Here is a 15584-nt window from a genome sequence, read left to right on the forward strand (position 1 = left end):
CGGGGAGAAATTTTCCATTTTTTTTTTTTTTTTTTTTTTTTTTTTACACTGTGGGTCTGAACTGCTTCATTTTTTTCAACAATGGTTTATAAATACTCCATCATATAACTTACCGAGAGTCTTTGATGTGCTTATGAATGTATTCTGCGTGAGCTTGTGGAACCAAAGGGTCTTTCTCACCATGAATTATAAATGTGGGACATTTAATATCTGGCAGCAACTGTTGGCAGATACTACCTAGGGAGAAAATAAATGAAGGTCACACTTCGTTTTAGAATAGTATGAAAGACGGAAACTGCTTCTGTAAAGGACCGTGAACTCCGCTGTGTTCTAGCTATTGCCTCTCCTTGTAGAGAGGGTGCAACTAATCTACAGAAATATGTAATCAGGACTTTAATTAACGTTGCTTTCTCCAAAATGTTACCTCACTGAAATTTGCTTCATTAATGGATCATAGCACAAACAGAGCAAATGAAGTACTTCTGTCCCACGTTTCCCCGGGTTCTCTTTGTTCAAAACAAACACATGCATCTCTTTCCTGGCTTTGTTCTTTTCAGCCTTAGAGTCTTACATTCTTCATGCTTATGCTACACTTTGTTACATCGGTTGTCAGATTACAAGATTTGCTACTTTAATCAACAAGCTAACTTAGGTTGTACTCATGCCTGTTGGCCTTCCTGACCCTTTGCTGTCTGAAATGAATAACCATTTAATACAAATTGTACTAAACTATTCAAAGGTTATTCTCCCTGCCCATTTGTCTTACAGAACCTCAAGGATAATTTTATGCTTACTAGTCTTTAATCTCACTAGAAGTAATTTGAATGCTTTTCCTTAAAGACTCTTCTATTTCCTCTCCCCCTTTCTTTTTTCCTCATCCCTTAATAACCCAGTTTCCAAACTGTTTGCCTAACTTTCCATGCTGTCGCAAGAGATTCTGTGGGCAAAACATACTTGTTGAGTTTGATGTTCCACTTATCTTTGAGTTAACTTTGTCCTATTTGTAGTTGCCTCCTTGCAGCTACCAACAGCTGTACCAGTTAATGCTCATACCTTAGCTCTGAAGTCATACTGTTTCATAGAGTTTTTCCAATTGTTTAGTTATTTATATAGTCTTAGTTTGCAGTTCTACCAGTTAAATATTTTCATTTAGAACATTTCACCCATCTTCCTTAAACACCTGCACAAATGTTGACTGTTTTTCAGAACAAGTAACAAGTAAATTGAAGTTATTTACCTAAGGACATAGTCGGCAGTCAAACCAGTCAGACCTAGTTTCCAGGTCCTAAAACTGTTTTGTACTATAACCACTAGATTATATTTACTACAATAACACAGAACAGCAAGAAGAATCTTGAATTTTGCAGCTTTATGCAGCTTACTCAGTTTGATTAAGCGTTGGTACCTTCTAAAAATCCATTTCTTACAGCTTTTCACACTATAAGCTGTCCCATTTAGGGCAAATAACCTTATTTCTTAAAAAGAGCTTGAGTTGTTTTTGACCAACAGAGGTTTTGCTGTCCTCCTTTTATCTCTGATGGGTTTTATTAACCCCTTTTCTTGTATTTGCCATTAATAACCTTTTGTGCAGTGTGTTTAATTCAAAGGAGGCCTGCTTGTGTTCGGAGTTGCCCTCCCTGAGCTACTCCTGGAAAAAAATTGCAGTCTGATGGTTGCTCATCTTTTTTAGCAAACGTTAGGCTTCTCCCAATATCTGACCCAGTTACAGCATCTAGGTAATTCAGCTCCTTGTTACATGTCTCCAGGTGGCTGCTTTTTCACAGTCACTCCATCTCATAGTGTTTGAGACATGTGCATGCAGTAAAATGATGTCACAGCCAGACCAACCTAGGCTTTGGATTTAAGAATAAAATAGTTTTAAGGAGATGCGTTCTAGAAAGGGTAAAGTAAAATCAGATCATAATTTGTTGCATCTCTCTACTGGGAGAAATTCTAGTACCACGTTGATGATCCTGTGCAAAACTTTATGGAAAAAACACAAAATGAAGGATTATTTTCCTTGTAGTACCTGCTGCCTGTTAATGTATGGCACCTCCTGTCTTTCATTATGAGAGCTACAGGAAAGTGTATATAAAAGAATTATAGATTCCTTGTTTTATGTACTATGTATTTCTGCTTTAGGCAAATTACAAGCAATTTTCCTCTGAATTAAAACAGAACTGCAGGTTATTATTCATTATATCCTTCGTTGCAAAAGTCTATGTAGAGTAATTGCAGAAATCTTCAGAGATAAACATTTAATAACTATTATAATGTCTAATTTAACTACTCTTTTTGGATTTTAAACACCTAAGCTGTGTCAATAGTGTTTTTCAAATGTGTTTTGTTAATTCCGAGTTCCCAAAATCTGAACTTCCTTCTTTTTTAACTCATTATCTGCTACTAGTTTTGAAATAGTGTTTTCTGCTTTGCAGAAACTAGAATGAACACAGCTCACTTTGGGATATCTTAACAATGTCACCAAGAGGTAATCCTTTGACACAGAGAAGAGAGGAGAAAAAAGGTTGAGCAGAATCCCTCCTGTTCATTCTGCGCAAAAGCAATGATTTAATAATGTAGTTTTGTGGTGGAACAAGAGGAGGGACTCATCAGCTAATGCTTCCCATAAACTGTTTTCCTCCTGTACCTTGCTGGATCTGTGAACCATCTACAAAGTAATTGCTTTATTCATGAGTGTGAGTCAGACCCAGCTTTTAATGCCATATGCAGAGTCCTTCCTTTACTGGCTGCTAGGAGTACTGCTAGATTTTTTTTTATCCAGAACTGTCTGCTACTATAATTGCTTCAGTTTAACATTGTAAAAGCCTTACCATCTGATTTTTCAGCAAAGCGAGATATTCCATCCACCCAAGCCTCACAGGTTTTTGCAAAGTACTTATGCCCATACATCTCTTCCAGTGGTTTCTTGACCTTTTCACTCCATTTTGAAACATCTCGGATGCCTACATAAAATAACATTGAAATGTGTTAAGTCCTTTCCAGCAACAAGATATAACCCAGTACTGTCAACACCTAATACGAGTAAGTTTTCAAACCAGACCGCGGATATGTATTTCAAACTTGAAACTGCACTGAATGGTTTTAAATAATTGATAGCATGGGAAGAATTTAAAAAACATAGTTTTGTGATCTCTGCTGGGGCCTTTCTGAGTTGCAGAAGACCATCTTGTTATTATGGTCACAAGGAACAACAAAGAAAAAATAATAATCAAAGGACCCAGTCCTAAAACTTCCGATGCTTCTTTCTGGAGGGCTTGCAGAAGAGGAGCTCAAGGAGGTACCTTGTGTATAAAAAAGGGACTGTTTTATAACAGCATGCCAGAGCCGGCAATTCTTTTTTATATCCTTCGCAGCCTTTTGCTTTGGCTCATGGGTGGAAGTTCTTCCATGGCTCCCACCAGTATTCAGAGGAAGGAAGCTCTTACTAAGGCATTCCAGCAGGCTGACATCATGGTACATTTGCCATAGTCTTACAGAAAAACAAGCAACTCTACTTAGTAGAGCCCCATGACTCATGGCAGGCTGGCTAAAGCTGTACAAATAATCTGACATTCTAGTTATTTATCAGATTTACCTATTTTTTCCCCTAAACTTTTCAGTACTGCTCACAAACCAGACATCCACAAGGGTGACTTTCACTAAACTATATTTCAGCTGTAAAGCTTTGTATTGATAAAGCTCAAAACAATGTTGGCATAGCAGAGAACCTGGAAGAGACCTGAAAAGTACTGAATCATCAAACAGCAATATATGCCATTAGAAAAGCTTTTAATTGGTTTCAAATGGGAATTAAGGGAAGAAAGGAGCGAGGTGTTAATTAACAGACAGAACCTGTCCAGCCAAATGCGCAAGGCAGTAGTGACTGAAAGTGCTTTGTAACAACATCTGATTGGAAATGAGTTTGCTCACCCCAGGCTAGCTGTTACTGAACAGCTGTTTCCCTTATAGAAACTACTGTTTTATCCTTGCAGCTGGCCTTAATTTAAGAGAAGAGGGGGAAAAAAAGCCAATGTTGAAAGGACATAGATACCAAATAAACACCTTTCTCTCCTACCAAACCCTCCATTGCAGCAGAGATGCACTGATGGGCCAGTTGTAGAAGGCTTGCGCTGCTACTCTATGAGCTCTATCACCCAGAGAGATGTTGAAAGCACTAGTCCATGAAGAGGCCAAAAGTCAACATTGCTGTGGGTGCTTTGTGTAAAGTAAGACTTCTTTCTTATTTTTTAATTTTTTTTTTTTTACATTTTAGCCTGTTGGCTGATACTGACGTGCATTTCATAATTACATAATAAAAACATCATAAATACAAAAGCACGTAAAGAAATAAAGCAGCACTTTTACAGAGCTAAAAAGCATTTTGCTTACTGAACTAAAAAATATACTACTAGTACTACCAATGAAAGTGCTTTAGTATAGGTGAGGTAAGTACACATGTGCAATACATACACTTGTAATTTAGCTGAAGCCAGACAGTCAGATTTCACAGCTGGTGTAAATCAAACTCCAATCACTAAAATGAAATTATACTGGGTTACATTTGTTGAGACTCTGCATGGTTAACTCTCTTAATTTCTAGTTTCAAAAGGAAATATGTTCCTTTTCTGAGTTCACTAGCAGTTTTTGCTATTTTCCTTTAGAGTGACAAATGATCAGATTCTATTTCATATGAGTGGAATAAGGATCAGAAATCCCATGTTTCTCTACTTTGCAAAGGTTTTGTAACCACAATAATTAACTTTAAAGGAATGCCAATTAGAAAGGCATCCTGGGATGCTTACTTGAATGATTCATTTGCTTCCTGAACTCAAATGCTAAGTTATGAGCTTACTTGCCATGAACTTGTTTTCTTACTGTCTATGTATTATATAGGCCCCAGAGGCAAAAGCTGTTATGTGCTAGCCCAGTGATTTTCTGTGGACCTTGTTTAAAGGTTGTGCAAGATGTGAGAAAAGAAATCAAGCCTGGGGTCAATAGTATTATTTGGAATATGTTTTCAGGAATTTGTTACAGCAACAAAAATTTGACTTTCAGAAAACTACTGATCAGCTACTATAACTTATGCTTTTCAGCAGCGTAAGTTGGTAAGGACTTTTTAAAACTTCTATTATATTACCCCTAAAGTAATTGTTAAGGAGTTTCTCACTATCATTTTAATCTAGCCCTATACTTAGCAACTTGGTGAATTTTGTGTCCTGTTCCTTTAGATTTGTTGTGTCCTCAACTCTGTCTCTACTTAGCTGTTACAAGACTAAGATTCTTAGGTCAAGAAGAAATGAAAATAATTCTTTTAGGATACGATATTCAGTTTGTACATACCATTATAAATTCTCACATCCTCTTGAGTAACGCTGGCATTTGCTCCCCAGACAACCAACTTGTGGATAAGAGTTGGATACTTTGCAGCTGCAATGAGTGCTGTAATTCCACCATCACTCCACCCCAGCAAAGAGAACTTCTTAAATTTCAGTGCCTTGATTTGTACAAGAAAGTTATATGCAAATCATCAGCTGGTTTTACAAGCAAATATCAAATATTTCTTGAAAACTAACCATACAGATTTAGATATAACACTACATAGTTGAACTATAGTTAGGTTTCATAATTAGAAAATATAATTTTCCTGCTATACATAAAAATACTTAAGAAAAGGTCAAATATTTAGAAAACAAGAAATTATACCTGCCCTTCCAATTTTTGACAACTATTTAACGAAACAGGCAGTAGCCATATTAGATTCTCACTGCATTTAAAAAAGCCCTTTTGAAATTAAGAAATGGTTATTTACAACAGAGAGTAAAGACCTTTTCAGAGAGCCTGATGGTATCAAGAATCTGTGGATTCTTTTGGTATGAAGTTGGCAAAGACTATCACAGTGTGGGATGGTAGATAATCCAAGACCAAGATGAACTTAAGAAAAAGAAAAGTTAAGACTTGAAAAATGGAACCCAGTGATCTAATTTACTGATGCTAGCTCAGCTAAAAAAAAATAATCTGCTCTGTAACAACCAAAAAATGCTTAAAGTATTTGCTACAGGATTGTATCAAAATTTAGTGTCTAATTCACATTTTCTGAAGCTTTTAAGTGTACTTTTAAACGTTACTTCATGGTGAATTGCATTTCAAAACATTAATAATGAAATTCCTCCTTCTCGAAAAGGAAGGCTCAGGGCAAAAAATATGACAACAAAGACCTTAGTTCATTCTGACTTGTACAATGCTTTCCACTAGAATTTGAAACTCTTGTTTCCTCATATACCACAACCTGTGGTAGGGGGGACCAGCCAGGGACAGGAGAGGATTTTGTGTGTATGATGTTCAGTGGGCAAAGGGTGGGAAAGGTAAAGGCATTCAGGAGCAAATGCATCTGAAGGTTGCACAGGGACGATATTCAATGGTTAAGCAGTATTTGCAGTTTTGCATATAGAAGCCTCAGTTTGTGAACTCTTTTGCAAACAAATATAAAGGTTTCAAAGGGGTTTTGGGTTTTTTTTTTGTTTGTTTTTCAGAAATTACAGCCTTTTAGGTGTGATTAAGGAAGATATTTTACTTTTGGAGGAAAAAGAGTAAGTTAGTTGAATGAGTTGTTTTGGTGCTTGGTGTTTTGTTGTTGGAAGTCCAGGCCTGCTTTCTTTGGACAGAAGAAAGCAAAAATGCAGGCAATAAGAGAAACAACTACAGAGAGAGAAAAAGCAGTTTCTCGTCTGCTTGTAAACTTGATGCTCAAGTGATGCAGAACTTTATCAGTCAACTCGATACCTAGCAAACTTCTATCACTATCAGGCTTTTCTGGTTTTGGCTTCTTCCTTGGTATTAGGCTTGCTGTAGTGTTGCTCAATATTAGATTTCACTCTGCTAAGCTATAATTACTAAACAGAAGAGAAACAAGGCAGGGAAAAGAAAAGGACACGTAAAGTAAGAGCTGGCAGCAAGAAAAGAGAACCTTGAATTTTAGCAGCTGATCAAAAGTTGGCCCTGGCCTGATGAAAAAGTAGTTATCTGTGACCAACTTTCAGTATCGTGCTGCTGAAGGGTTACTGGTGTCTTGGCAAGTTTCAGGAGTTGGCAGCAGTGCTCGTAAAGCTTAAGTTTTTGCTGTTGCTGTTCTCCTACCACCACTAGCAAATTACGGATCTCAAAGTCAGCTGATGGGTGGAATAGCTGATTAAAATTTTTATTCTTCATGCCAGGTTATTTGCCAATGCTTCAACTGAGATCTATTTGCCTCCAGTATTTCTCTGGTTTACTAGCCATTATCTTGATGCATTCTTTGGGTTGTCTCAGGATGCCTTTGCAGCAGGAGGAATTTAATTTATTCTTTGCAGCCTTCCAAAAAACAATGTGATATAACAGATGTGTTGGATAGGATATGCATGTGTGCTTGCTTTAATCTTGAACTACTTACAGTGCAGGCCTCTACCTAACATTGGCAATAACCTGAGAGCTGACTGCACCTCCTCAATTCTGTGGGTGATTTTGTGTTGGCCTTACCCCGTAGTGAACAAAATCTCTTTTGAAATGACCTCCTCCATCCAGACCTTTGTGAAATGCAATCAAACAATCACGTATGCCATGACAGAAGTAACTTACAACAGTGAGGTGCAATACAACAGTACTCTGTACCGTATGCTTCTGTTGGATCACAGGGAGTACACCACAAGTAAGGGTTGCAGTTGATCTACAAAAACTTGGAGAAGCCCAAGCCCATCCTTTCACTAGGACAGTAGCTTTGAAGAGTAAGAACCTCTTAAATATCAATGCTAATTATTTCCATAATTGTTTTAATGCTGTTGGCCTTTGCTATTGTTAGACATTGAGATGGAGTGCAGCAAAGTGGACTTATTTGCATTATACTCCTTTTATTTCAAGCAAGCTACTTCACAGAACGCATACGGTGATACAGAGCAGTGTCATCTGCATCAAGGTGCTAAATACTCTGCAGAATTCCAGCTTTTGTTATTTGACAGAAACCTTGCAGCACTCACAGCTCCAGCAGAGGCACCAGAATCTGAAGGAGCCTAGAATAAAGATTCTGAAGGCTCACCAATACAGATGGGTTTTCTGGCTGAGTGTAGGCAAACCATATACATTATAAAGACCTCTGCAGGAGTTATTACTTTGTTTTATACTGGAAATCCTAGTGGGGATGATTCTTTGGGATTGTGCTAACCTTTATATGTTATGCTAAAATAGAAGCAAGTTCCATGCTTGGGAAGATTTTAATAATTCGTTATTATATGCATATATCAATAAACATCTTCAAAAAAACCAGGATGCTACGTCTCACTTGTTTTGGCAGCTTTAGAGATTGGTAGGCTGCTGTCCTGTTTGACTGGACGCTACACGGTTACATTCTTTTTGGGGACAGCTCTGTTTTCTATTTTGCATTTATCAGTATTTGGACAGAGGCAGGAAAGGGGGTTACAACCACTTAGACTGAAAGTTTGTCACCTATCCATGGCAGCATCTGTATTTTCTTTGTTAGCGTAGCAGAAGAAATTGGTGATTTAGGGTGCAGAGAGATTGCTTTTATGGTTAGAGGGCAAAACTGTGTCTTAATCCTGATTCTGCTGTCAGACTTATTTTGTTTCACTACGCAGAATGCTCCAGGAAGCCTGCATTTCCAGTTTCAGACGGATTTCTGCAAGGTTACTGTTTATTACAGAAAGACAGTTGGATTGACTGTCTGAATCTTGTCTCATATTTTTGGAATTTTAATGCTCTGCCAACTTTCTTAACATGGCCAAAGAGACTGTATAGCTTAACATAACAAAGCCAAAATGTTAGTTAAAACTAAACCAGAAAATAGTGTTAGCACTTATAGGATGGAATAAGAGAGGAACACAGAAACATAGATTTGAAGTAAAAAATTCTGCAAGATGGAGAAGTAATAACAGCTTTAGGTCATATTCTTTATAATTACAATAGCTGTATTAGTTATTAAGATCTGGTATGATCACAGGAACCCTTCGATTTCCCACACAAATTATTTCAGTAATATGCTGTAAAATGCAAAGTGTCAAGTTAGTTTTTAGAATTAAATGTTTCTTGAAATGGGCTGTTCAAGGCAAAATGCCAAGATTCTATTAGCTAGAAAATTTTCTAAGAACGTTTCACTACTGTAATCCCTTCAGTTAAACCACTTAGCATAGACTTTGTTTTTTATATATACTTTACCTAAACTTACATGGTTCTTGGCTGCAAACCTCTTAGGGCAGGGTCTTGGAATAAAAACATATTGTTTTATAATTAATTCCCACTGCTGAACCTATTGTTTTATTTAATTCCCACTGCTGAACCTCTATGTATATTGCAGAAGATATGGAAGAAAAAAATATTGTCCAGAATAGTGTGCATCTGCCCAGTTTTAAGCCTTCATTTGTTTGCTCTTTTGCATAACTTGCTGTCTGCTGGAAACAACCTGCTTAACAGTACTCTTCTTCCTTCTCCTAATTTAAGGAAAACAGCTTTTAAATATATAGATATATTTAAAAAAAAATAAGAATAGATTTACCTGCATAAGATCCACAAAAAATATTGTCCAGAATAGTGTGCATCTGCCCAGTTTTAAGCCTTCATTTGTTTGCTCTTTTGCATAACTTGCTGTCTGCTGGAAACAACCTGCTTAACAGTACTCTTCTTCCTTCTCCTAATTTAAGGAAAACAGCTTTTAAATATATAGATATATTTAAAAAAAAATAAGAATAGATTTACCTGCATAAGATCCACAGCATCTTTTGCATCCCTCTCAAAGAAATCTGGAGGAAAGTCTCGAGATGGAGGAATGGACTGTCCATATCCCCGAGGATCCCAAGCAACAATTGTGAAAATTTGCTTATTCAGAGACTTAAGCTGTGGTCCAAAATCGGTTTGACCACTCCCTGAAACATCATAATTTTTCAGTTAAAGTAACTACCATACAATACATACATAGTATACATACTCTAATTGGAAACTGGGGAAACTTGTATCTTAATTCTAAAAAGGAAGTTATCCATCAACTGAAGTACACTTTATCTCTAATTGTAACTAACCATTGCAACTCTCAGACAGGAAGTACCGCAATAAAAATCTTTAGAACTATCTGCAATATGCTCAGAGCAAATAATTTCTGGTAGGTATGTAAGCTTATCAAAAACTGTGCTCTACACAGATGCTTTAATACAGAATCTTAAACTGAGTTACCTGGGTAGGGATTTATCTTTAACAGATTTAAAGCACTAGCATGGTCATTGCTGTTTACCTGGACAGCACAGATGAAACTGAAAGGGAAAGAATATACTGACTCTAGCTACAAATTTGTAGGTGAAAAGCGCTGTGCGAGACAGTTGTTCTTATTTGATAAAACACTTCTATGAGAATACTGGTGCTTAAAGCTGAGCTTTAAATACTCTGTTGCTTGAGGAGACAGTGGTGACACAAAAGCACAAAACTGTAACTTTTGATTTTTGTAATACGTATGTTACCAAAATAAGTCAAATATAGCAATTTTTCTGATGCAGAACGGTTTTCTTTTATTGATGGCTCAGACCTTCAAAGATCAAAAAATTAATTACTCCAGTCTATTGCACTAAGCTGTCTATGAACACTAGCATGAAGGTAAGACTGCAATTTACTTCTTATTTGCATTATGGTCGTGGTAACAGCATCACACGCTACTTGATTGAAACCTGTTCAGGTCTAATATATTCAAATGATGTAAATCAAATATAAAATTGGCTATCCAGCGCTCTATTAAAAAGGCTGTTTAAGGGCATTTAAGGTTTTGTTTACTTGGAGAAATATGTCCTTAGATACCTCCTCCTACACCATCAACTGGTCTAAATGATAAAAGAGGCTGTATATAGCATGCTATGATGAGCCGACTACAGCCTGGCACGAGCTCTTGCAACACCAATTAATAGCTAGAGTCAGAAGCAAAATATCAGGTTGTTTGAAAAATACCAGTGCAACCTGATTAATATTAATCATGTATCCTTACATAGGCTTTGTATGAACCTCTGCACTATCATGCACATGCTTGTTATACTGTATTTTTTTGTAACTTAAAAAATACACAAGGCTGAGAGCTGTGTTTTCTTGGTTTTCTTAGTATTTTTCTAGTTAGAAAGAGAAGCATCACTTTTGTTTTAATGTAGTTTACAAGTAGTCTAGAGACTAATTAATTCTATTGACCTAAAAACACTTATCTTGTTGCCACAACACACTTATTAGTCTGTTAATACTGTAAGTAGTATATAATAATATTGAAAACTTAGTATCAGTACGAAGGGAAGAAGTATGTGATAGTTGGAAAGTAAAGCTCACCCTCAGAAGTTGTCCAAAAATATTAAAGCATAAACTTAGTAACGGTAAAGACAGTAACACTATTACTGTTTGTAATAATGGTAACTGAACAATAGCAATGTACACCTAATAATATTACTCACAACTGAAGAAATACATTATTTTTATTTAAAGAGTTAGCATTAGCAACAGGATTACTAGTTTAAAAAGCTGTTTAGAATGAATAGGTTAAAACATATGACTACTAAAGCACCCCTCACATCATTAACTTTTTTCCACCCTCCCCTTGAGAATTCTTTGAAAGAAAGAACCACTTCACAAAGACTTGAAAACGTTGCTGCCAAGAAGAACAAATGTCTCCTGCTCTTCAGTTCTTGACATTCTATCATCTTGATCCAGCAATTCAGTTAAGCATAAGCCCAACTCTGAGCACAGTAATGGTCCTACTGACAGCCTGCCATGAACTGCTAGTAAGTCTGATTGAGTCTTTAGAACTGCAAGAACCCAGAAAAAAAAGCCTGCGTTAATTTTAGAAGATTGTTATCAAAAGCAGTGGTCTCGATGGACAGATACCACTTAGGTAGCAGAACCTGTTGTCTGTCTGAAAAAGCCATCAAGAATCTTAATGACGTTGCCCTGAATAACCAAAACATGAAAACACATTTTTAAGCAAAAAGCAAGTCTCAGCTGTGCCTTTTTCACTATGATAATAAACTGCAAGTGCTGCATTATGTCTATTAATTCAATTGGAATGCACCTAGTTTCTAAAAAGGAATGCATAATTCAGTCTGTGTAACAAATATAGCTGACCTGATTTTCCCCCCCCTGTTATTTTGCACCTTGTGTAGCTATTTGCCACATGTGCTGGACACTCCCTTTGCACAGTTAAATCCAAAAGTGCGAGTGACTATTTCACAAGTCAAGACATTGTATAAAAGGTGCCTGGTGAGATAAATGAAATCTTTAAAAACTGTTGACTGATTGCAATAACTCTGCCTCTTCCTGTTTGTTGTACGTGTAGCAATTTTTTTAATGACAATGCTCCATAATCAGGTTTTGAACATATTACAAAATAGTTTTGTGCCTACTAGTTTAAGACTGGATGGCAGAAGAGGAGGTCGCTCTACAAAGATAAGACAAAATCTCCACACCTAACATTCCGGGAAGCAGCAGAACTGCATGGCTTCCTTCTCCTGTCAGCTGATAATGCAGGTGGACTCCATTCACTTGGATTTTGGCAGATGTCATTGAGGTGCTAGGGATGGGGAAAGGGGAGAGAAATAGGCAAACATTCAGACAGTTAATTCTCATTACTACACGGTCATTCAAGAATAATTACTTTTTCTAGATAATAATGACAATACAGTGAGATTTAAATGGGTCACTTGCCTTTCATGGGTGCACAGAAGACCAAATAAAAAACTTGTCAGGAGCAGAGAAGTATTCAGTTGTGACCACTATGTAACATTTGTACTTAGGATTCACAAATGTAGTTAAATGACAAGTTAAAGGGGAGAAAAAAAAAGTCTGGACTGTGCAACAAGGGGAATATAAAAGCAGCTTTACATGGCTACAGAAATGTGTTGAGAGAAAGATATTAGAGAGGAGAAATCTCATTCTGTCACAGCATAACTTTTGAAACAGCTGGTATTGACCTTGTAATTACTAAACTGAGCCTCTCCATCTGCCAAAGAAACTACAATCTATTGTTACGGTTCCTCATGAACCAGAAAGTCTACAATGAAAACCACCTTGCACTGAGATGAGGGTGGAGAAGAAAAATGTGATAATAATATATCCGTCAGTGTAATCTCAGCAGGAGATAATGCTTAACCGGAAAATACCACATGACCAAAAAAACCCACCCACAAAAGGAGTACCACAGAAACCGACCGCATAGGCCACCTCCCAGCCCTTTAACCTTCAGTACAAAGCAAGACATATGTGTAAATGCAAACAGGTAACCTGAGATACTGTGTCTAGATACAAACACCTACGGAGAAAGCAAAAGTAGCATAGATTGAAGGTATCTTAACAGTATAAACCATTGCATCTGTTCTCCCAAGCAAATTTGTGCCCTAATGGTTGCAAGACATCTTTTCACCAACTTAACTCATTTTATTTAAAGGTAGTAATATCATAAAAATGTTGCCATTTGGTTTTCTAATGGTTAACCCTTATTCCCTGCGCTTCTCAGTTTACCTATATTAAATATTCTTGCCCCATGAATTCGATCAACGTGAATTTCACGTGCATACAGAAATGCTGTTTGCCAGTCTTCTATGTAACAATAATCTCTATTCCATGACAGGTACCGTGCAACTTATTAAAAATTCATTTTTAACATATAAATTCTGAACTAATTACAGCACAAAAGCATAGTCCCACCTGTATAGATGGGAGTGGAGTAAAGGTAAAAAATCCCATAAACTTAAACACTTCTTATAAGGAAAATGAAAATAAACAATAGCTTGTGAGCTCAGGTTCCCAGTACATAAGTGGCAGCTAAACTGCAGAACCTGTTCGACACAAAGCCATTTGGATTTTACATAAAATCTTGGTTGACATAACACAACCAATCGTGCCATGTGCATAAATATAAACTGTGACTTCGCAGAATAGGATCAGCTCTTTCCACCTGTGCAGATGCAATTTGAGAACTGGAGTACAAACGCAGATCTGTGGCAAGAATACAGCTCAAAGAAACTCATTGTGTCACTATAACTTCAGTGAGTTTTGCTGAATTGTTACGCAAACGTGATTCAAGTCATTAGTTTGACTGTCATGTCAAACCTCCTTTAAGTCCATATATCACACCTAATGTGGCTATATACTTCACAACTTGAATTCTGAATGTAGCATTCAGATGGCCTTCTTACCCCTTTTTGAATATGACTTTTGCTTTTTTCTATTTATAAAAGAAAATGTTTTGTTATTTTTTTCTTGATATACCATCTTTGGGTTTGTCATTCATTTCAGGTTATTTTATCATAGTTCTCACCACAGCAAATGAGCACCTTGCTCTTACTAATTTTTATAGAAATACGTGGTGGTTTTTTTGCTTCTGTTTAGTAACTGCCAAAAACATTTCCAGTTCTGAACAAAACTGAAATAATCACCATCCTGTTACGTTTTTTTAAAAAAGGTTACCAACATGTAGTAGACAAGAATATACATCTCTTGTAGACAAGGGGTGTATATTCTGCTTTTCCAATTCAGATGCTAGATTTTTTTACACAGTTCTACATTTTTTTAGGATTAATTATTAACATCAGGGGCTTGAGAATTTTGCTGAGTTTGTGATGCTTTTCTATTCTTGGATTGTGCCTCAGTGTAAAGTCCAATGAAATCCAGGAGTTTCACAGAGAGTATTTTCAATTCTTTCTGGACTAAGAACAAATGAGTTGGGTTTTTTAATGTGCTGAGAAACTGTACTGGAACTGGCTACACCTAAGACAGATTTGGTCTTCCCCACACCAAGTTTCTGTGAGTCTGAAATCACTTCAGTGTGCTTGTCAGCATGATGATTTCACTTCTGTCAAGTTTTCATAAAGACTGCATTTTCCATTGGTTGGCATAAGCAGAAACCATGTCAAAACAAACAAAAAAAAGCCCCACTATTTTGTAACTGAATTAGTAGTGTTAAGGTTTGTAGCTCTTTGAGAAGCGTTGGATACCTACTGCCTATGTTTACCAAGACAGTACAGATGCAGAGAGGCAGGTCTTGTACTCTGCCTTGTTGGAGGCCACACTTCACCTCATACTCTGTAGGAGTGAGCTTAATCTGGGAACTACCTTTCTGTTCCAGCTGTGCTACAATACAAGCTAGTCTTTATCTGTGCAGGGGGAAAAAAAATGGTATTATGTCCGTTTTCCCTAATAGGATTTGCAGAATAAGCAGTATAATATATATATATATTACGTATATGTATTCTCATCGCAACCTCGGCGACCTCCAGGAAACACCTTATCGGCAGGTGGCAGAGAAGCAGGGTGGTCAGCAGCACGTCCTGCCTTGCAGGGGAAAAATGGACTCGCAGAGGGGAGGATGACAGACACTGAGGAGAAGGGGCTGCGGAGCCTTGCTTGCACAGCTCCTTGCAGCACAGGGAAAGCAGCCAAGAGCTCTTCCCTCCCCAGCGAGACGAACCGCCCCGCCTAACCGCAGAAGCAGGCACCTCAAGGTACCACCAGAGTCCCCACCTCGTCACCCCCCCAAATCTAGTGTACACCCACTCTGCTAAAACACCTTGCTCACACCCGCCCCCGCCCCCCTC

The 15584-nt window shown here is 37.3% G+C and overlaps 1 protein-coding gene across 1 annotated transcript in view; it reads right to left on the bottom strand.

Annotated features, from left to right (window-relative positions):
- Nucleotides 1–12561, bottom strand: part of BPHL (biphenyl hydrolase like) — a 16739-nt gene extending 4178 nt beyond the window's left edge. The window contains exons 1-5 of the mRNA XM_019472042.1: nt 12459–12561; nt 9736–9902; nt 5341–5494; nt 2832–2963; nt 114–237 (exon numbers count right to left, since the gene is read on the bottom strand). Coding sequence (XP_019327587.1) covers nt 114–237; nt 2832–2963; nt 5341–5494; nt 9736–9902; nt 12459–12555 — 674 coding nt within the window. The 5' untranslated portion in view covers nt 12556–12561. The remainder of the gene's footprint in view (nt 1–113; nt 238–2831; nt 2964–5340; nt 5495–9735; nt 9903–12458) is intronic.
- Nucleotides 12562–15584: the final 3023 nt, after the last annotated feature.

Source organism: Aptenodytes forsteri, unplaced genomic scaffold, assembly GCF_000699145.1.
Source record: "Aptenodytes forsteri isolate BGI_AS27 unplaced genomic scaffold, ASM69914v1 Scaffold81, whole genome shotgun sequence".
Classification (NCBI taxonomy): Eukaryota; Metazoa; Chordata; class Aves; order Sphenisciformes; family Spheniscidae; genus Aptenodytes; species Aptenodytes forsteri.